Source organism: Dermacentor albipictus, chromosome 1 (genome assembly GCF_038994185.2).
Source record: "Dermacentor albipictus isolate Rhodes 1998 colony chromosome 1, USDA_Dalb.pri_finalv2, whole genome shotgun sequence".
NCBI classification, from domain to species: Eukaryota; Metazoa; Arthropoda; class Arachnida; order Ixodida; family Ixodidae; genus Dermacentor; species Dermacentor albipictus.
Window position 1 is genome coordinate 448,808,111 of NC_091821.1, and position 22,672 is coordinate 448,830,782.

Here is a 22,672-nt window from a genome sequence, read left to right on the forward strand (position 1 = left end):
GATGCTGCGCTAGAAGTGGCGATGCCCTTTACAGCTGTTCTGATGTGTTCACTTTCTTAGGACCATCTAGTGTGTGCGTCATCGTCACACGTGTTTGTTATTTTCGCGTTTGGTCCCGGCTTTTTTCCTAGCTGCATGATTAATTAAAATACGTATTCTGGTACCCTGGTGCAATGAGCATATTTGCGAAAGACAGCAATTTGTTCTTATTGGAGTCCGATCGTGCGACGAAACTGTCCATCAGGTTCCGCCACTTTTTGTACCTCTTCGTATACTTTGTTTGGCTGGTTTAGAAGAACTGCAATGTCTAGCACACATGCCAACTCGGGCTTTCCCGTGCACATCTAGAACGTGGCGAACACAAACGGAACCACATACACTCAAACACCTTTTTAACGAAGTGCACGGAACCTCCAATGTCCTTCGTTAAACAAGCTATTTGTTCGTAACGTTTGCGCTTGATACCGCTCCCCATAAATTAGGCTAAACATGTTGAAAAAACAAGAAACCCTTGTCTTACTATGAACTAAAGACAGACTTAGTGAAGTCGGTCTTTAATTTTCGTGTTACCGTTCTGTCTCACACTTTGACAGAATGTGAAACTCCAGCCAGCCTTGTAGCATCGAGGTCGACAGTATGTTTGGCGGTGAAACGCAGGAGCTACGCAAAGTAAAGCGGTACGTACGGATCGACGAATGCCCCTATCGCCTTCCTTGTCGTCGAAATTCTTAGTTCGCGTAGAGGATCTTTATGCCCATTGCATTTGTTGAAATTCACTTTATTTTTCTGCGTTGAATGGCTTTCAAGACATTGTCGGTCTTAGTTACAATTACAGCACCACGTAGCCATTAACTGCGACGCCTTCGCTAGCCGTGGCACCCATCGATGGGTTACTGCTAGCATAAAAGTTAAACGATTCCAAGAGCAGTCCACACGGGCTATGCCTCAAGTACTGGCAGGCTTGCCAAGTCCGTAGCTATTGCTGCCCTTAGTGATAGCACAATTATTGGTGTCGCCGGAGGAAAATGACACTACACGGTATTCGTTGTAAACCAGCAAAGTAGGCGTGGGGGATCAATAAATTCCTTCGTTCTACCGGAAAATTTCTTGCACAGGTCTGCATTGCTGGAGCGTTCACAATGCATGTAAGCGAATGGAATTTGGCCAGTACAGAATAACTTCTCTGGTATGCAGGCCATTTCGCTGTAAATGCGTTCATAGTGGAGGCGTTTCTCTGCGTGCCTCCAGGAATTGAATCTTTGTCCTCAGAACAGTCAGTCACAAGTACGAAAAGAGGACTTTTTAATGTGGAGCATTTTGCCAGTGAAGCCAGTTTCTTGTGGTGTATCGGGTCGTGTATCGCCAGGTTTTCGTGCGTCAAAGAGCAGACAACTACCGCTATCTTTAGTGAAGAATTTTAAATCGCTGACGCTTCTACTGTCGGGCGGGAGGGACACGATGGAAGAGAAATACCTAATAGCCTTGCGTGCGAGCTCATCGCGCCCGTGCGACGTGCCCTCTTGGCCGCTGTTGTATAGGCTGGAGTAGGAGACGTGAACGAGCGTCGCTAGCTGAGGCTGCGGCTGGCAGCCGCGAGGGCAACCACGGGGAAGAACCAGCCAATCGCCTTGAGTGTGACCTCATAGTGCACGTGCTACACCGCTTCCCTCATCGACGAAGCTCAAATACTTACGCTTGCCAACGATGCCATAGAGCGCTACTGATGTCGCCCGTCGTGACTTACATTTATCTTTTAGGGGGCTTTGGTTCTGTGAGGTGCATTGGGACGGCGCCTGCGAAAGGGAGGCAAATGAACGCCACGCTGGTTTAAACTATTTTCTATTATATATAATTCATATTCCTAGACACAATGTGTCTTAAACACTTAATGTTAATATAAGCAACGCAGAAGATAGTCTTTGCGCGACCCTTCGCTATAGAACAGTTACATGATTCCTAAGACCATTTCCTACAAACGAAGAATGCTTCGCAATACAGTGTTCAGTAAAGCGTTGTGTCGCAAGGGCCAAAATATCTAGTTCCTCTAATGGAATTTTCCTTTACCGTTAAAGGCGTTTGCCAATTTGCGAAACCCAGAAAATGTAACTCCACTCTGATAAATCGCCAAGTGCGGACTGCACTTAGCGATTATTTCTCTAAATAAATAAATAAAACAAAGTTAGATAAGTGTGATGGACTGCTGATTCTGAACGTTAGCAGGTGATCACACGAGCGGAGGGTGGTGAGTCTTATAAGAGCAGTGCAAGCATTCAAAAAGACATGCGCAAGTAGCACGTGGTCAGAGAATAAACCAAGCCGTGATTAGCACAGTGACTCAATTCCTCGCTCGTTTTGAGCAAACAAGTCATACGCTTGCCTGATGCTTCCTTTGCCGGTGCCCCGCACTCGTTCCGTTGGGCTTTTTCGTTGGTGCAACGTTTTAAGTATGGATGTATGCCGACTTGTAAAAACCCTTAAACCAAGCGAGGTGCAGAAATAAAAAAAAAGTCATAACTGAAAGGTTTTAAGTCCGCAGCCCTGCGATTATGGCCATCCTCCATGGCTGCGTTTAGAAATTGAGGAGATCCGCCAGATGATGCCTATCGGGCACTATCCAAATCACCTAGGCAAGAGCTTTCAACCTTTAATTTGTTGACAGGCAGAAGCAGCTTCTGTGGCGGACTGCTGTACTTGTAGTCAAAACCACCTCATACTTGTCCTGCCATGTGCTGCACGCATACGTTGGGGTTAACAATCGCTCATACTAAAGAGTGAAATTCTCTGTGAAGTTATATGGTCATCGAAAAAGTGGGTGTGATAAGGGCGGTCACGTGTGTCGACGAGCGCTGTCGACAGAAAAATACAATCTTGACCAAATCAAGACGACCCTTCTACGACGAAGCGACTTTTGCCGCCCCAACTCCCACGCAGTGCTGTGTAATTGTTGAAACCTAGGCTTCCATTGCGTAAACCAGACGTGCCCAACATCTGCTCGTACAGGCCACAACCTTTTATACGATTTTAAGGAACGCTTGAACACGGCTGTCAACATCCTATTGCCCCTAGAGTTTTCCCTGGCCGCCACGTATACGCGGGCCTTACCACATGATGCTGGAAAAAGAATCGTTTTCGCTCTACAGGGCACCGACATGACGCCACGGTGGGAAGGCGCACGTAGAAACCGAGTGCACTAACAACTATGATTTAGCGAAACCTCTACGAATCACGATTTGTGCAAGGCTTGCAACATGCGCGGCGCTGACTGAAGGAGTGGTGGCGCCTTTGCATGTTTTCAGGACAACGGCAGGTAATTAACGTTGCCACTCGGCGTTGCTTTTGCGAGGCCCAGTAGTCGTTCGCCGAACAGATTTCAACGCGGTCGCGAATCTCAGCGATCCTCTCGCAAAGTTGGCATTGTTCAATGGCCCACCGCGCATCCGCGACTGCCTCGAGTACGACTATTTCAAGGATTCTTTTTTTGTACGTACGCTAGGTCAGTAGGAACTGGCTGCGTACTCATCACTGTGCTGTGCGAAACAGATTAGTATTGCGATTCGAATTTATGTTTTTTTTCGAGAGAGACGTACTTTCACGCTTAACGACTGCTTGGCCAGTCCACCGGGTTATAGCGGCATCAAGAATCACGGCCTAACCTCGACGTGGAGGTTATATTTCGAGAAGAGATTACGAGCTTCCCCGTTGCAGGCCGTTTCTCAGCTGCCACGAAGGCTCCTGACGAGTCCGAAGAAGTACGCACCGTATCCATTGGCAGCACTATTTTTCAAGACATATGTTTCGTTTGATAGAAACTACACGCCGAGATCAATTCATTTTGATCTCTTTTATATATGCGTGGATGATCGTGTCAAAGGAAGTTGCGCCTTACGTGTGAACCTTTCATCAGTGCCATAAAACATATCAATGCCCTACGGAGAAATTGCGAAATGAACAGCGGCCACTTCACTCGTTGCGGTATTCAAATTCATAGCCATTGGCGCGCGGGCCGAACCTTGGCAGTAAATGTATAGAATGAACATTACGAGTTCGAGACGAGCTTATTCATCCCTAGCGTTCTTTAATTGCGTTAGGGGAATAAGGCAGTACCACATGATGCGATGCAGATATTCATCGAAATCGCCTAAAATCTAGAACGTGTCTCCGCAATAGCGCTTCAGTTAGCAACTGCAGAACGGGTGAGTAACGCTCCAAGTGAGGACGTTTTATCTGACAATAGCCTGATTTTTTATTTACGGCGTACGAGACAAATTCTAAAGGGAAAAAAAGAACTTATCTGATTAAAATAGGCTACAAAGTTATTGGGGCCATCTGGACACCGCAGTAATATTAGGACGCTTACAGTACGCCTAATCTGTTTTTTATGTGATTATGTACGTCACGAAACCGTCACTTAACTGACGCGAGCCTTAATGGTGCTGAAACAACGCTATGTGCACGCGACATTAAAATGTACCTGCGCCTCTTGAATGTCTCATTCAGTTTTATTCAGGAATAAACGAACATAGGTTCCTGGGGGCACTAGTTCTGTCATGGTTTAAGAACAATATTTTGCAAATTGAAGCAAAATTGAGCTCAGTCATAATTAATAAGAGGCCGCTAATATCGAACTCACTTGATCTCATAACGCTCGCTTTACTAGGAACAACATAGCGCGAATTTGATTATTGCTGCCGACCGAAAAGATTGATCTAAGGGCGGTAAATTGTGTAAGGAAGATGGATGGATGGAAGAACTTTGTTGTGGTCCATTACATCGCGCTAGAAAAGACCTTAAGTTTGGCCTAGTTGGTGTTTACTGCATATCATGTTGGACGCAAATAAAGTCGGGGTCAGGCCAAGAGAACACAAATCTTTATTTCCGGTCAATGTGATATGTAGGTCACGCTAGTTTCCTAGCCCGAAGCGAGCCACTCCCACGTTGGGACCGAAAGCACAAGCCTTTCGGCCGCTTCGCGTGCCCGCTGGACTACTCATAGATGTTCTGCGAATGTGAGACTGCGTAGAGTTGCGTCCCACCGCTCTTCGTTACTGCGTAGCGCGAAGCGACGCCATAGCATGTGACTAAGAACTATGGTGTCATTACATTTGTCGCACGTTGTTGGTGGAAGAGTCGTAACCATATTGAAATATAACAAATAGTTTATACATGGCAAGGCCTGTGTAACACAACGTATCTCTCTAGCTGCCAAAGCCTTTTAAAGTGTTTAAAATGCGCGCTTGGCGTCGGCCAGAGACGACCGCGAAGCAGCAGCGCAGCATAAAAAGCCGAATGTTCTGTTGCAGTTTTTATTGCGCGATGGCGGGCATCATACGTGCACTCGAAGGCTAGTGGTAATAGTTACAAAGCTGTAAGACATGAAGCCTCCTGATGCGTAGAAAAAGGAGTTTATTAAAAATAAACCACAGCCAGGCTCCGCAGGTAGGTGTTGTTGCGCGTGGACCCAAGCACGAGAACACTCCGTCTCCTTCTTTGTTGTTCTTGTTACAACAAACTGACCCGCGAGCAGTAATATACAAAAAAAATTATTCCAGCGGGTACAGCTGTTGAACGGCCTGTTTAAGGGTAGATCCACCCGATAGCCTCAAGGTACATGATCTTGTTTTGCCGTCCCTTCCTCTATGGGGATCCTCTATTGGAACATTGTTTCATAGTGGCCGGTGCTTGCTGAACTCTCGTGGAAGGACGATATCTTCTTTATTAATTATGGCCTCCAATGTTCCATAGTTGTCAGGGCACGCTGGACTCCTGTAAAAGGACGAGGTCCTCTTTCTAATATCTATCGATCAAGGTCGCTAACCAGCACCTGGGCATTGTTCTTAACTCCGAGAGGTATTCCTTGGACGAACGCTACCAGAAAGTTCTTACCGTTCTTTTTCGATGTTCCCAAATGAGTAGTATATGGCGGCTACCTACTGTGATTTCGCCGATTGTTAGGTCGGGGATGGCAGGTTCCGCCCTCCAATGAGAAATTGAGGCGGAGAAAGAAATTCCATATATCTACAGTAGCCATAAACTTATGTGATTGGCCGGGAATAGGTCACAGCTTCTTCAGTTAAGGCTGGTTGTACCTGTTTCTCTGTAATAGATTCCTTTGAGATGCACTTTTTCCGTGTCAGCTTGACAGACCTGTTAAGTCTCTCGTAAGAACCACCCGACCACAGTGCATGATCGGCGATGAGATTCCATTTCATGGCTACCCATGTAGTTGCAAACCATTTCGTTCCTCAATGATTGCCAGTCTCGAAAACTATTTCTTGCTTTTTTAAGGATAAGGCGATGTCTGAATATACGCATTACAGAAGGAAGTCCCCGACGGCACACTAAAGCATCGAAAGCATTAAGAAAGCTTGTGGCGGTCATGTCTTCGAATAGTTCGAGGTGAACAGTTCTTATTACAGCGAACGTGAACAGGCAAATTTATACTAGTCTTCTATATGTTTAAGATAGAGGATACCGACCAAATCTAGTCCTGCTACTTGAAACGGTTTTCAAGCGGCCACTCTTTCAGGGGGTAACGGAGCAGTTATTTTGGACAAAGATCTGTCCTCGCAGCGTTGGCACACGATGCATCCTCTGATGACCTTCTTGATTAGCTGCCCGTGCTCGTAACACCCAGAATCTTTGCCTTACTTGTACAAGCATGTTCAGAACTCCCGCATGAAGAAGTTGTCAATGGTGCTGCGCAATAAGGAGCGTGCAGTAGTAGCTGTGCTCTGGCAAGACGATTGGCGTTCTTTTATCATCAGATTTGTCATTGAATTGCGGGCGTCCTGCGACTCGAGGACCTCCATAGTTGTGGAAGCAGGTCACGTCCTGAAGTGTTGAATACTTTATATGCTGAGCTCTTTTATAGACGCGCTCAATCTGTTGCGAAACGGCTCAGCTTTGAAGATTTTTTTATCCAATATACTCCACTGGCTTGTATTTATTCTGCATTCAGAGCTCCCCGGGACACACTTCTGACTTTTCCGTTTCAGCTTCGAGGCAAATCATCGTGGTCAAGTCGTAAAACGGTGTAGCTGCGCAGGGGAGCTGTAGTTGTGAATGCCCGTCATAGGTGCTTCGGTTTGTATGAAGATGTGCAAGAGTGGTGCCCACCGATGGCGTTGCTCCACGACACTCGGTGGAAGATGGGTAAAGTTTGGGCTATGGTGTGGTGATCGTTCATTACCTTCACAGACATGCCGATGCTGTCCTGTCCAGCAGACTGAGCTTGTTAATTCATGGGCCGAAGCTGCTCGTGTCAAAAAATGAGCAGGATTCCGCTTCAAGGGAAATGCCTCCACGTTGGGATGTCCGTTTTGCTCTTACTCTCCGTTACCCTATCGCGAATGAAGTTCGCTTCCGGGCCTCCGGTGAAGGAGCAGAACGAATCTTGGCTGGCCATTGCAAATGAGGCTGTGGCACGAAGGACCGATCCACCACAGCGGTTTGCGTGTCAGTGACAGAGCTGTCCATGCGTGATCAAATTTTTTGGATTGTCGTTGCATGCGCAGTGCCTCCAAGCATACCCCGAAGGTCAGGCGTTATATTTCGAGAACGCGGTTTCCCACGAGTCTCCTATTAACGTCAGGAGCAGTTCAGTATAGGAATATTGGAGAGTCACTAAACATAAGGACCTGACAGCTCGATGTTTCTGGAATTCGCATAGTTAGCTCAACAGCCTGGCAACCGCAGGCACAGAAGTAGCTCTAGGCGAGGCAGCGAGGTAGTTTTCAGAGGTGCCACCCTACACTTGCTCACGAGCGGATAAATGTTAACGTTCCCTTCATCATCTGGTAATGCACGTAGAGGGCTACGTGCATTACCGCCGTGGGCTTGCCAGTGGGCAGTGGGCTTGCATCGCAGAACAGGTGAAAATGATGTGGTGTAATCAGTCGCGGAGTGGCACAAATGACGCAGCGTCAGATTTGCAGCAAGGAGAGCATCGATAGTTCGGATATCCAGCTTTCCCACTGCTTCTCGGCGTCATTTGGTAATGGCGCGTCCCACGGCGAGTCGATTCGCCACAGCTGCTGGAACAATAATTTCGTTCACATGACGCACGGCGCCATGAGGATTAACGGATCGTACAGTCCTGCGAATGACTGCAGAACGGTGTGTTTCATGGCTCAATGCGCAGATACGTATGAGGTAACGGCTTTGATGGTAAGCGTGGTATCGTCAGCGTTGCGGTCCCACACTAAGCCAAGAAACTTTGTTGTAGCTCTCGCGTAAATGTTTTGAGAAAAGTATTGTCGTTGAGGAACTGACGACAAAGAACGCTGGAATTGCAGAACAACATTCTCAGCTTCATACATGCATCTGCTAAAGTAGAAAGTGCTGCGCAGTAGATTTCGAGGGCCTCTTCTTCAGTAGAAGCTCCTATAACGAGGTCGTTTGTGTAGAATGATCTCTGTAGCCGTGTAGCTATTATTGGCTGCGTCTTTTCACACATTTCGAAGTGTTGAGAAGGAAAGGGCCAGACGGCGCTCCGAAGGGCGCACGAGGCATTCGCCATGCGACGATGGAAGGTGTCGTCCCCTGTTCGTAAGCTAGTTAGCCGACGCATAGAAAGCGGAGAGCGTCGAGGGCTTCTTGTCGAATTGAGAATTGAAGGAAAGCTTTCGAGAAGTCGGCTGTCCAGATAATGGGGTTGATCATGAACTGTACAAGTAATTTGAAGAGCTCGGCACGAAGTTTCACCACTTTGTCTAAGATATTGTCGAGTGAGTAGTGGCCACTTTCATAAGTCGAGGCATCGAACACTACGCGTATATTCGCAGTGACTCCTTCTCTACAGTTGGCTGTCTGGTGCGGAAAGCAGTAAACTATCGGTTCGGTTTCTAGAGAGGTGTCTACATGTTCGGCGTGATATTTGTTTTTTGAAATACTCACTGATGATGAGGTCATACTCCTGTATTAGCTCCCGTGTCCTTGGAAGCGCTGAAGGTGGCATCTGAGCCGGTTTTCGGCTGCAAGCAAGTACCAGGAAACTCGCTGATACTATGAGTAGCATGGTATTTTGTCCCACATAGATGGTGCCATTGAGTTTAGCGGTTCTTCGTAATCAAATAATAAATCACGACCTATATATATATGTATATATATATATATATAAATATGGATATTTCGCTCATATGTAACGGCGCGCACGATATTCAAGGTATCATAGGTTTACAAATTTCATGCAACACATCAATTGTTTCAGCACATTTAGATGTGGCACAGGCTAAATGAGGGGAGGGTCACCAAATAAGCGCTTACGAAATGTAAGCAAAGCTATGCTTGCCAAAGCCATTTGGATTCAAACTCTGCCTTTGCGCCATTGTGCTGCTAAGAGACTGATGCTGTTACCACTGTGCTCTCGCGCACCATCATGATCTTTAGCACAAGCAGCAGAGGCAGTCTATATTTATGTCCACTGCAGGACGAAGTCTTTTCCCAGAGATCTCCCACTGCCCTTGTCTTGCGCTAGCTGATTCGAACGTGTGTCTGCAAATTTGGTTATTTCAAAACCCCGTCTAATTTTCATCCATTCTCGACTGAGCTTCCGTTCCATTGGCAGCGATTTTGCAACTCTAATGGTTCGTCGATTATCTGCCCAGTGCCTTACATGGCCTGCCAAGGTCCATTTCGTCCTTTTAGTATGAACTAATATAAATATGTTTTTCCTAACTTCAACTGCAATATTTGTTATCGGCGCTTCCTCTCTTATCCGCACCACTGTCTTCCTGTCTCTTAACGTTATGCCTAATTTTTCTCGTTCCATCGCTCTTTGCGCGCTCCTTAAGTGTTTCTGGAGATACTTTGTTAACCTAGATATTTCTTCCCCATGTGTTGGCACCAATACAATGCAATAATTAGCGCGTTTCTTTTCAACGACCGTGGTAAGCTCCTAGTAAGGATGTGGCCATGCCTACCGTTTACACTGGAACCTATTTTTATTCTGTACGTTTTTTTAAGATCCGAATCCCCTAGACCTAGATAAATAGATTTAGATAAATGTACTCATGCACATAGTCTGGAGGCCGACTAGCGATCATGAATTCTTGGTCCACGGCCAGGCTATGGAACATTACCTGTGTCGTTTGCATAATAATTTTCAACCCAATTCATACACTTTATGCGCGAAGGGCCTTAACAATTTGTTGCGATTCATTCTCACTATTGTTGAACTGGACAATTTCATTTTCAAACTCAACGTCGTTGAGGTATTCGCTGTTGATCCTCACTACTAAGCCTTTCCTTGCGACATAGGCGCAATACAGACACATGGCGATTTCCGCCAGGATCAAAGCTTCAAACAGACTCTGAGAACGTCGAGATGTATGTATGTATTCTGGAGGCTACAAGAGGTATCACTCTAGCAGGCTAAAACGGCGCTGTCTGAAACGCACCGAAGTTAATCAGAGAAGATGACAGTGTCCGGTGCGAGAGCTGGCTCAAATATCGGTAAGAGTGTTTGGCGCAAGAGGAATTGCTCAAGACACCAGGACTCTCTGATGATATCAGATGCAACGCATTCTATCGATTACATACACTACATGCTCTTCTTTCTCTGCAATCATAACCAAATATTCTTTTCTATCTACCATTACGTGCTCCACGCTGTGCTCATTTTCACGGGCAGTGACGACAATACACTAAAAGGTAGCCTTAATACATACGTACTCGTTCACATCAGTGAGACTTGGGACATGCAGTCACTGCCAGAGTAAAAAGTAGTGGCACAGCGGTAGCAGCGCATAGATGCGCTGAAGGAAACGAGATCGCCAGTTTACTTGCTGTGGTCAATGGGCCTGCAGGATAGGCTTTGGTTGTTACGTGTGCTGCCTCTGAATTTATGCGCCGAATTTCTGTTCGTTACTCATTTATCTTCCTATCTCTTTTAGTTCGTTTTCACTCATGTAGGATAGCAAACAGGTCTTTCCTCTAATTTTCTGGCTTCCCATTCCTTGGTTTATTTCTCTCTCTGGCACGAAAGACATTTTGGCTACATTATAGGCCAGCAGAATACGGCCATGTAGATATAGCTACATATCAAATAACCAAGGGAAAAAATAAAACATTACGGATCTGACGGCCGTAACAAAAATTTCGGATGCACCGACCTCAGTCATGCTACAACCTCGTCCGCATCACGATCAAGAGCAAGTGTCTGAAGAAAGCGAGTAACAGCGCTGGACAGCGGGACGTGACTGAGACATGCAAAACTGTTGTTGTTGTTGGTAAAAACTTTAATCAAACGAAGGTGTTCGAGGCACGCTGGCCCCTGGGCCCCCACACGACCGTAGTCCACTCAAGTGCAGCCATGTCCCGTTGTCCAGCACTGTTACTAGTTTTCTTCAGACATGTACCACCCAGCCTAAGTAAGCACGCTATTGAAGAGTGCTTACTTAGCGGCCCAAGCTAGTACACAAATTAGGCCACTGGTTCGGCATAAGAAAGTGATAAGAATGACAGGTGTCTTGATATACATGCATGACATGACACTAACAGCATGACATTAACGACACAACTGCATGAAATTGCATAAATGTCATTCATGTCGTGCATGCCACTCATATCATGACACATATTACATGTCATACTATGCATGTCATCTTATGATATTCATGTAGTATCGTTTATGTCATCCATGCCAGTCTTTCCTGACATGCTCGTCATGTCATGATATGAAGTTAATATTAAATATCCAGTTAAAGAAATCACCAGGATGGTAGCATGCAATTTATGTCGTAAAATGCGTGTCCGGTCTTTCATGTCATATCATGCCTGCCATACCATGCATTCCTTGATATATCCGTCTTACAAAATTAATGATAAGTTATCCCGTGCTAATCATAACAAGTCATTATTATCATGTCATGCATATTCGTCTATGATTCCTGGTAAAGGAACGATCATGACAATATCACAACGTAAAAGACTAGATAGATAGATAGATAGATAGATAGATAGATAGATAGATAGATAGATAGATAGATAGATAGATAGATAGATAGATAGATAGATAGATAGATAGATAGATAGATAGATAGATAGATAGTGCGTGAAATAGGCGAACAATGCTGCACGTTGTTAAGTAGACCGCTACTTATAAGTGTGTCAAATATCTTAAGTAGCAAAGCAAACTTTTACGAAATGAATTCAGGGGGGATCGAATTCACAACTTTACTTGCAATTCCTTGGAAACTTTAGTGGCGTTTTTATATTTGCAAAACGCAACGTCGATGAGTGCTACTACTGCAAAACAGTGATTCATTTAACCTAGCGAAAGAGCTCGCTTTTCTAGGGCCTCCCGGCAATAACTCCATCAAAGTTCATCAATGACGCATATTGCGTGGGCCAGTCAGTCACTTCGGGGAATCAACGCGTACTTTCAGTCTGCGTTGCTTCGGGCTGACGCATCCTCTGTTGGACCATTATTGATAACTTCATGGGAAAAAGGTGCCGCTCGTACTGCCTAACGCCGGAGAAGCAGTTGGCAAGAAATTCAGTTCTCAATAAGTGTAATATTTGTTAACACCGCACTTCACCCTCTAGTTCTACATCTGACTTGCGCTTTCTTATGTGCTAAGCGGGGCAAAAATGTTAAATCTAATTATTAAGGGTTATAAATATGAGCGACCTTACACTTACTACTTATGATATCTGATTTCCAAGAGACCCTAATAGCAGAAAACCCACGATCTCTAAGGAACTACGATGATGCTCGAGTCTCTGCGTCTGCTTGTGGTGGCGGCTGCTCTACCAATGGCTCTTCGAGCCTCCCATAGTGATCCACAAGGCGCCGGGTGTACCGAATGCCTGCTTAAAGAATTCCGACTAGAGAAGCACGTCGACGTACAGAGACTTACCCAGCTGTCACGTGACCAGATTGCTGAAGTCTTCATGAGTAACCTATTGTGCGGTAAGATATCCTGTCGTATTTTACGCATGGTGCTAAAGAGTGATTAGCCAATGTCAGATTTTTCTTATTTAAGGAGAAATCAACGAAATCCATTGCTGTAATGTGCAAACGAAATGGTTTTCTTCGGACATCTTTAGCCGTGCCATGCTATTATAACTTTGCTATTCCAATAACGCACGCATGACGAAGGAAATAAAGGTAATGGAATATTTGTTATTGTTTGCAGGTATATAGCGTGCTCAAGCTAACGTTAGCTAAGCTTTCAACAAAAATATATGGTTAAAATGATGTTGCGGGACATGATTTCAAGACCTACCTTATTCAGTCTTCAGAACTCTTAACGATGGAGCACTGTAGGTTTTATAAGTGTATTTTGCAACGTGTTCGTTAAATGATTTTTTTTCTTGAACGGCTTGGCTTGGCTTGGTACTAGATCTTCGTTTTTGTCTGTTGGATTCTACAGCTATAACATAAGATTTCTTTTCAACATGCGCTTTGAGACGAAGAATCACACCACGGACTTAAATCACCAAAGAGAAGTCAATAATAAGCTGTGGAGATAACTAGTTTTAGGTGTTGCTCATTTCAGAGCACTGTGAATTGAAAGTGAAAGTCAATTCATGTTTTTGAAAGAATCTTGTTATGTTTCAGCTTGTAGCATTCATCCAGTAAGAGCCGTTCCTTTGCGGGTTTTAACGTTTTCAGATTTCATGGATATTTCAATATTGCTGTTATCAAAAAAAAAAAAACCATTCGCATTGTCGCAGAAGGCTCATATTGAGACGTTTCCAAAGTTGTGTGAGAAAGTGTTTTGATGTCTTTCGAACTGTTTATTTGACTCCATTGAGCACATAATCTTTTTATATATATGCATTACGGGTTACATCAGAACATAGAGTAATGGGGAAGGAAATACAATGTTACATAGAGCATAAATAGAAACAAAGCAACATTATTTATTTATTTATTTATTGGTACCCTAAATACCCCATTTGGGGTTTTACATGAGGGGTGGGCATATTTACATAATATTTTCAATAAATGCCTTGAACGATGAATGACTGGAGTGGTGCACCGCTTCAGCAGGTAGATGATTCCAGTCTTTCGCTGTTTGAATGAAGAAAGAGTTAAGATGAGCGGAGGTGCGAGCTGGAGGGGGACAAACAGCCTTTGAATGGCCATGACGGGATGAAGTGCGATGCGCAGGCGTGATGTCGGTCTCATGAAGTAGTGCGTGATAAAATTTGTAAAAGAGGCACAGTCTTGCTGTTTTGCGGCGCTGCTCGAGGGTTGGAAGTTTCAGAGATGATTTAAGTTTAGTAACGCTAGTGTGGTAAGAGTAGTCAGAATGAATGAACCTTGCTGCACGATTCTGTATGGATTCTAGTGCTGTTGCCAGGTTAGATTGGTGTGGGTCCCACACTGAACATGCGTATTCTAGTTTGGGTCGAACGATTGTTAAGTATGCGAGTAGTTTTACTGAGTGCGGGACAAGACGTAGATTAGGGCGCAGGTAGCTTAGTACACGATTGGCATCATTGCTAATGTTGCAAATGTGTGAGGACCAACTGAGGTTATTGGACAAGTTAACGCCTAGGTATTTATATGAAGTCACAGCACATATTTCCGAACCGGCGATAGTGTAATTAGCTGACATAAATGATTGGCGACGATGGAAAGTAAGTAGTGATGTTTTTTTGACGTTGAGGGACATTAGCCAATTGTTACACCAAGTTTCAATGACGTTAAGGTCGGACTGGAGGGCGCGAGAATCAGAGTCGTTAGTAATAGGACGATAGATTACACAGTCATCGGCAAATAAACGAATTTTGGAAGAACAGCCTATAGGTAAGTCGTTAATGTATATTAAGAAGAGTAGTGGTCGCAGGACTGTGCCTTGTGGCACGCCAGAGATAACGGGTGATAAGGTAGACGAGCATTGGTTAGCGTAAACGAACTGTTGACGGTTAGTGAGAAAGTTGCGTATCCATTGGAGAACACGAGGGTTAAGATTAAGACATGATAGTTTTAGAAAGAGCCTTTCATGAGGAACCTTGTCGAAAGCCTTTTGGAGATCTAGGAAGAGGGCGTCTATGGGTATGTTTTGATCAAGATGCGAGCTGATGTCATTAATGAATAGGGCTAGTTGAGTCTCGCAGGACATGCCTTTCTGAAAACCGTGTTGATTTGGATTAAAGAAATTAGCGGATGTTAGGAAGTTTACAATATGAGAATAAATTATATGCTCCATTAGTTTAGAACAAACACTGATGAGGGAAATTGGACGGTAATTGTGGCACGATGATGGTGATCCTTTTTTTGGTACTGGAATTATCTTACCTATTTTCCAGTCTTGCGGCACCACTCCAGATGATAATGATTGCTGAAAAATATGACACAAAAATACACTAGAGATGTGCGCGGTGTTCTTAAGCATTTTGGAATTGATGCCGTCGATGCCGGCTGAGGATGTTAATTTCAGGGACTCAATTAGCTTGGTGATACCATGTGCTTCGATTGTTATGTCAGGCATCGTTGGGTTGTTGAGGTAAGGACAGTCTGGGAGGTCAGTGTTAGGTTCAGAAGTGAGCACGGAAGAGAAGACAGAGATTAGTACTTCAGATACTTTATGGTCTGGAACACGGTTATTATCGTTATCATATAATAATAATGGTTTACGCTTATTTGGGTTAATGTATTTCCAGAATTGTTTGGGATTGTTTTGCAGCATGTTAGGGAGTGTAGTTGAGTAGAAGGTTCGTTTAGCTGTTGCGGCCAAGGAATCAAACTCCTTTTCAGTGACGTAATATTTTTCCCAGGCCGGAGCGGTATTGGAACGCTTGGCTTTACGAAACAATCTTTTCTTTTTATTGTTTAGTCGTTTTAATGTGTTGTTGAACCATGGGGACGAAGGTCGCTCTGTTAAAATGATGGTTGGTATGTAAGTCGTAGTGAGTTCGATCATTTTATTTTTAAAAAGCGTCCAGTTGGCGTCTACTGTGCGCTTCGGGAAATCTATAATGAACCAGTTGTAAAACTCGGTTAGTGCATTGTTGATGCTGATGTAATCACCTTTATCGTAGAGTGTTATTTTCTTTTTTGATTTTTTGCAAGGAGGTAGCTGCCAGGATAATTCTGCATGTAGTACCGAGTGATCACTTAGTTCTGGTAGATGTATTATAGAAGAAACACTGTCGGGATGGGATGTTAAGATAAGGTCGAGTATGTTAGAGCACTGTTCGTTTTTCCGCGTTGGGGTAGACACTAGCTGCGTCAAACCAAAGGTGAGGCATGTGTTAAGAAAATTACATTCAAGGTTATTTTTAGACAGTGTTATGGCTGGTTCGGACCATGTTATATCAGGAAAGTTAAAGTCACCGAAGAGGAGTAGTTGCGCATGATTAAATGACTTCGTATCAGTTTGCAGTGCCTCGTGGAAGTGAATAGTGAAGGAAGCATCTGCATCGGGGGTGGTCGATAGCATACACCGATAATAGTTTGTAGGTATGAAGAACTGCACAATACGAATAAGATTTCTAGAGATGAAGTGATATTGATAATGGAGCAACAAAGGCTGCGATGGGCAGCTATCAGAACACCTCCTCCGCGTTTGCCTACACGATCCCGCCTAAATATGTCAAAATCAGGAAGGAAAGAATTAAGCTCTGTGTTATCGACGGTAGAATTCAGCCACGTTTCTGTTAGTACAAGAAGCTTACAATCAGCAGAATCGATAAGGCTACAGAGTGCTTCGCGTTCGGGCAACAAGCTTCTAATGTTAGTATAAACGAATGATACAGGGATGCTATATGGTTTTGCGATAGTGCGTCATGGTAGCTATGAAGTTGATATAACTCTATTTGTAGTGTTATCATACTTGTAACTTCTGTTATCCACGATTAGTTTGTCGTACCGGAGTTTGAAAGGTTTCTGTTGCGACTTGCCAAACTCGATTAGTTGTTTACGTGCATGCCGTGTGTTAGCTGAGTAGTCTTCCGATATGCTGTAGCTGGACCCTTTAAGTTGTTTAGCATTTGACAGAATGTGTTGTTTTACTTTGAAATGAGCTAATTTGATAATTATGGGTCTGTTTCTATTAGAGCTGTATCTGCCAATTCTATGAGCGCGCTCAATATCTAAGGGATCCAACTTGATATTAAGGTTAGAAGCACAAAGTTCCACAATTTTCTTCTCCGATTCTTGCCACATTTCACGCTCAGTATCAGATACCCCAAAAAACACAAGGTTAGAACGACGAGCTCTATCTTCTGAATCGTTTAGTCTTGATGAAATGTCGGAAATGGCTTTAGTGTTTGTATCGACCACTGTCCTGATACAATTAACTTCGGTTTTTAGTGCAGTTATGGCGGAAACATCACCTTCAATTTTTGTTAGTCGCCTTTTAATGTCGTCAAAAATTTTGTCGTTCTGAGATAGTTTATTTCTAATTGATTTCATTTCGCTTAGAAGAGATGCCTGACCTGAGTTTATTTCCTCCAATGCAGCCATTATGTCACAGGATGCCTGCGTTGAAGTGGAACGGGTGTTAGGGCCGGGATTTAATTCTATGTCGCCAGAGAGAGCAAGAAGTTGTAAGATGACAGACGTGCAGTCGCGAACAATGGTAATGCAGCAGCCTGGGCTTGGCAGCACTAGCAAAGCGGCACAGCGGGAACGACGCGCATAAATAGGGTAATTGGTTGTTACCTGTAATGCGAAAAGACGTCCGGCGTCAGTGAACCGCATTGTCGGAGTGCTGCCAAGCCCACTGATGAGAGCGAGGGGGTGACGTGTTTTATGCGTGAAGGTTTCATGTCTGTTTCGATGCGTCGGCTGAGGCAAAGTTGTATGAAGACGATAGATGCGATGAATTTCCGTTCAGGGGCGGTGCGGCGCAGTAGTCAATGGCGCTTGCATCGTTTTCGGAGCACTGGAGGGTAGACGAGGTTGGTCCGTCTGTAACACCAGCGCGCTGAGGGTAGGGCGAGCCTACACCACGCACGAAGGCATACAGCTGACTGTAGACGTGAGGCGGCGCTGAGCGTCGGTCGGCATTGGCATTCCCGGGCAGACGATACAGGATGCTCCGCCAGGTGAGTGTATCCCGCAAGCCAACACACCGTAAGCCGGGCGTGCCCGCAGGCCTCGTGGCGGCACCAGGAGAACAGCAGGTGCCAACGGGGAAGCAGAAGCCTGTGAGCACCTGTAATGCGAAGAGGCGTCCGGCGTCAGTGAACCGCATTGTCGGAGTGCTGCCAAGCCCACTCGCTGCGAAAAATTTGTAGACAATGGGCAACCAGCGCTGAAGCTTCGCGTGCCGACAGCAGCGCCGTAACACACAGCCTAGCGAGCGGTAGACACAGTTTCCAGTAGCACACGCAGTGATTTCGTGTCAGCAAATTCACCGATTGTCTTGAGTCACACTTTTCACGGCTCCTCAAACGGCAGGGAACCGACGTGCTAGGACGTAGCAGCGCATGCGCTCTACGCAGCGCGCATGGCCATGGACAGAACTTGGCTGGCCGCATCGGGCTAGACAAACATTGATACAGGCGCACGTTTCTTATCGCCAAATATGTCGTGCCATCTTCGTAGCCTCCCTATCGGACGGTTTCAGCATATTTTAGTAACGCATGAAAAATGTCGTAGCGCCTCCTGGCCAGCGCTGGTTCCCCATACTGCACATAGAACTTTACAAGAAGTGAGAGCATGAATTCTAGTCGAATGTTTCACGATTAGTCATAGAAATAAAGCTGTCAGGAAGATCGTTTCAGAGTGCAATGGCTCGTGGCAATGCTGGAGAATCAGAAGGTTCGATTCTGCCGCATATTCGCGTGAGGCTACGATAATTATGATTATATTCAGAAATACGTAGGGGGGGGGGTACAAGGGGCAATTACGTTGCGTTGTGCCGTGGATGTATTTGTGTAACAGACAAAACACAGGGATTGTGCTACGGGTACATAATGCTTTACGGGGTGTCTATAATAATTCGAGTAAAAATGGAATGGCGGCTGTAGTTGAATGAAATGAATCTGGCGGCTCTCTTTTCTACTGCTTCTAACATAGAAATTAGGTAATATTGATGAGGTGACCAAATTGATGACACAAGTTTAAGCTGAGGACGAAAGAAGGTTACATAAGCTAATATGCGTGTGCTACGCAGGTCAGTGACGTAGGTTTCTACGTAAATAACCCAGCCTTTCGGATGTCTTCGCGCATATGGTCATGATACGGGTTTTCCATGAAAGAATAGACGTGGGTATTAAGTCCAAGTACTTATATCACTGCGCCTGAGCCAGTGGTCATGAATGAAAATTAGAAAAAAGCAAGGGATCTAAAACGCTGTCTTGTGGCATGCCAAAAGTCAGATCAGAAAGAGGAGGAAATAAATTTAATGCTGTTAGCTGCCTACGAAGTGTCCAAAAATATTTTTTTTACGTCGCTCATTTTTTTACGTCGGACACCTCAAGAAGAAAGAGTAGTTTATCTATGTCAGTAAAAGGGCATTACTTGCCCAGGCGGACATCTATTGCAGGAAGAACAAGAGTTTCATCAAATATTAAGCTAATTTCAATTATTGCCTTCATAGCTACCAACTTCGTGGCATATGTTTATGATACAAAGGTTAAAAGAATAGTCATAAAAGACTAATTGTACCCGCCGTGGTTGCCCAGTGGCTATGGTGTTGAGTTGCTGAGCACGAGGTGGCGGGATCGAATCTCGGCCACGGTGCCCGCATTTCGATGGGGGCGAAATGCGAAAACATCCGTCTACTTAGATTCAGGCGCACGTTAAAGAACCGCAGCTGGTAAAAATGTCCGGGGTATTCCACACCGGCGTGCCTCTTAATCAGAAAGTGATTTTGGCACGTAAAACCCCATAATTTAACAGTAATTGTGCGCTTCTGCATTTTAAAATGTCGCCTTCAAACGCCGCCCTGCTACGTTGCGCCTCGAGCTGCACTTAGCGGCGTAGCATGCATGATCAGGAAAACTGAACAGGTTGGCTCCAGTAGTTTCGATCTGCATGCCCATTTGGAAATGTAGCACCACGTAACTACAGCATTATGACGATGCGCTTGAACTTACCAATATAAGTATGTCATAACATTTGTCACTAAAAAGAAAGTTAGTTAAATTTAATGAAATATCTGATTTTGTTTTTTACGAGAATGATGTCCTCCTCGGCAGGATATTCATCTGTGATCACGTGATTCCAGTGAATTTTGCCCGCTTTTAAAAAGTGCTCGAATAAAAACAAAAACGCTACTCTGCAATATTTTCACTTCGGCGACGCTAGCTTGTTTAACAGGTAATGAATGTACATGACTTGTATTTGCTCCTTAGAAACGGTATGCGCGTGTAAAATGGTGCTAACTGCTCTAAGTGCGGTCGATTATGATAAATACATTTATTGTAGTCATTGTAACAAGAAATATGGAATAATAATAATTGTGTGAACAAAATTGCTAAAGTGAAATAATTACAGATGTTGCGCACCAGTCAGCACTGTCCGTAGTATTCTCTACATTTAATATGTTACCTGTGCTACCTGAGATAGCGGACAGCCTGTTTTACGCATGTAAGCTGAAGCTGTAGTAATTAAAATGCAGCCGCTAGAAGACGCAGGAACGTTCGCTCAAGCAGAGCTGTGCGACGCTCCAGCGTGGTTTGAAGCTAACACACCTGCTGAAGCTCCTAAAACCAAGTTTGTTTTGTGCCTGTGGCCGAAAACAGGCTGAATCATATGTACCTGATACTAGAGAGCAAGTAATTCAGTAAAGTACCATTTATAAATGTGTACGAATAACCGTTGAGTCGTCCATACACTGACGCCGCGCATTGAACAATATATTGAAGTTGTATCTTAACAGTTGCCCAACACTCGTTGTTTAGAAGTGTTCTGCGAACGTATCGTCGCTCACTAAGGACAGGCTTCTGCACGACTTTTTGCAGACTTAAACATAGTGGCATATAATTCACCTTGGGAATAAAAAACAGCCATTTTCGGTCGCAGGATACAAATCGCGAAGTAGCCACGTCATTTATCGAACTGTTTCTCATACCTATCAAAAAGTAATCGGATAGCAAGAATTTGGGAAACTCAGCTTGCCGAGAGCCACAATGTACACCGTAATAGTGGTTTATCATTAGTAGGTGGGAAAACCTGAGATTGTGCGCTTTGCCGGACTGAAAATTAGAAAAAGAATTTACAGCACATGCAAAAATATTTATTTGTGCTATGTCTTGCTTTTTGTGATGACGTGACTATACAAGGTTCCAAGTAAATTATTCAACTTTGCTGTATGATACTGTACCAAAACCATCTGTTCTTTGATTGATAGCCAGTTGACTCATAAAGCTGAGTCATTCATGTTTAACCAGCGCGCAATAGCAATATTTGAGATGTAGGAAAGGACGCCACGATAGACGTGTGTCGAAGTGCTGTTCTAGTAATAGTCGCAAAAATGCACTTGCTACGTCTCTGCGAAAGATTTGCTTCAAATTTTGGCTGTCATCATACAGTGAACTACGCTCATTCATACTGCTAATAATTCATCAGTAACGTCTACAAGTTGAAAGCTATTGACATGACAATTAAATAAAGTATTGACATTTGTGTCGCCTGTTTTAGATCGCTGCTGGTCAGTAAGCAAGCAAGATCGATCTCGTATTTTTGGCTGCATGGGCTGGGTAAGTGCAGACATTACGCGTAACTTCATTTCTTTAAGAAACATTTGCATTATTATTTACCTGGGATAAGTAGCTGAGGCTTATACAGTATATTGTATCCAAGGATGTCGCATTACTGCACAGGACAGGTAACTACTGTGCCTCAAAAGCCACGGAATATCCTTCACATGAAAATTGATTCAGGAATATTTTCGTTTGGCAACTGAGGTAGGGAAGCGGTGAAAGTGTTATCACTATGGCGCAAGCTGAATAATAAAGGAAAGAAAACTGGAAATAAGGAAAACAACTGCAGCGCATCGGTGACTTTTTTGGAGCTGTTACAAAATTACAAAATATCACTACTATTATTTGCAGCGTAGCGCAGAAGTGCATAGTGTGCTGGGACCATGTAAGTTACGCTGCCAATCCCTGATTTCGTTACGTACCGCCAGGGCGTGGCGTACGCGGTGGTGATCATTGTACAATGTCCCCTACGAGAACAGAAAAATGCTAATGCTAGTTGCTAATTGATGTCGCAGCCGATTGGCACAGTACGTATAATAGCATGCTATGTTTCATGTTTTCGATTGTTTGTGAAGCGTGTCGCCTGAAACGTCGCTGTTGTGCATCTACATGGCTCTCATATTAGCAAAGAGGAAATGTAAAAATCAATTCGGGGGGTTGTACTCACCATGACCACGACTTCAGTATGAGGGGCGCCGTATTGCAGTACTCCGGAATAACCTTGACCACGGGGGGTTCTTTAACTTACGGCAAAGTCTAAGTACACGAGCATTTTCGCATTCAGCTCTTGCCGCAATGCGACCGCCGCGGCCGAGATGGAGTTCTGTGCCTCGAGGCCGGCATCGTGCATGGCGCCACAGTCACTAAGCTACCGTGGCGGGTAGAATCCGTAGCGCGCTATAATTAGCTCTCGCACTGGTTTGTGTCACCCTGGCTGAAGGCTCTTGTGCGTCTATTAATATCTAGTAATACGATAAGCAAGAACGAACCATCGAGAAAAAGACGCCGGTGTAGATTAAAACGTCGGAGGGAACCACCGGCACTGGTCGTCTGCACACCA

The 22,672-nt window shown here is 44.5% G+C and overlaps 1 protein-coding gene across 8 annotated transcripts in view; it reads left to right on the forward strand.

The window, feature by feature from the left end:
- Positions 1-4,054: 4,054 nt before the first annotated feature.
- LOC139059252 (uncharacterized) overlaps positions 4,055-22,672 on the forward strand; it is a 48,550-nt gene continuing 29,932 nt past the window's right edge. For 5 of the 8 annotated variants that reach the window (XR_011514030.1, XR_011514033.1, XM_070537416.1 and 2 more), the window contains exons 1-3: positions 4,055-4,193; positions 12,701-12,913; positions 21,551-21,609. Coding sequence is in view for 6 of the 8 variants with exons in the window: in XM_070537416.1 (XP_070393517.1) it covers positions 12,709-12,913; positions 21,551-21,609 (264 nt within the window). In the remaining 2 variants the exon portion in view is untranslated. Of the gene's footprint in view, positions 4,210-4,234; positions 4,359-12,666; positions 12,914-21,550; positions 21,610-22,672 lie in introns of those variants that run through there. The other 3 variants (XM_070537428.1, XM_070537419.1, XM_070537438.1) reach the window with 3 other exon arrangements.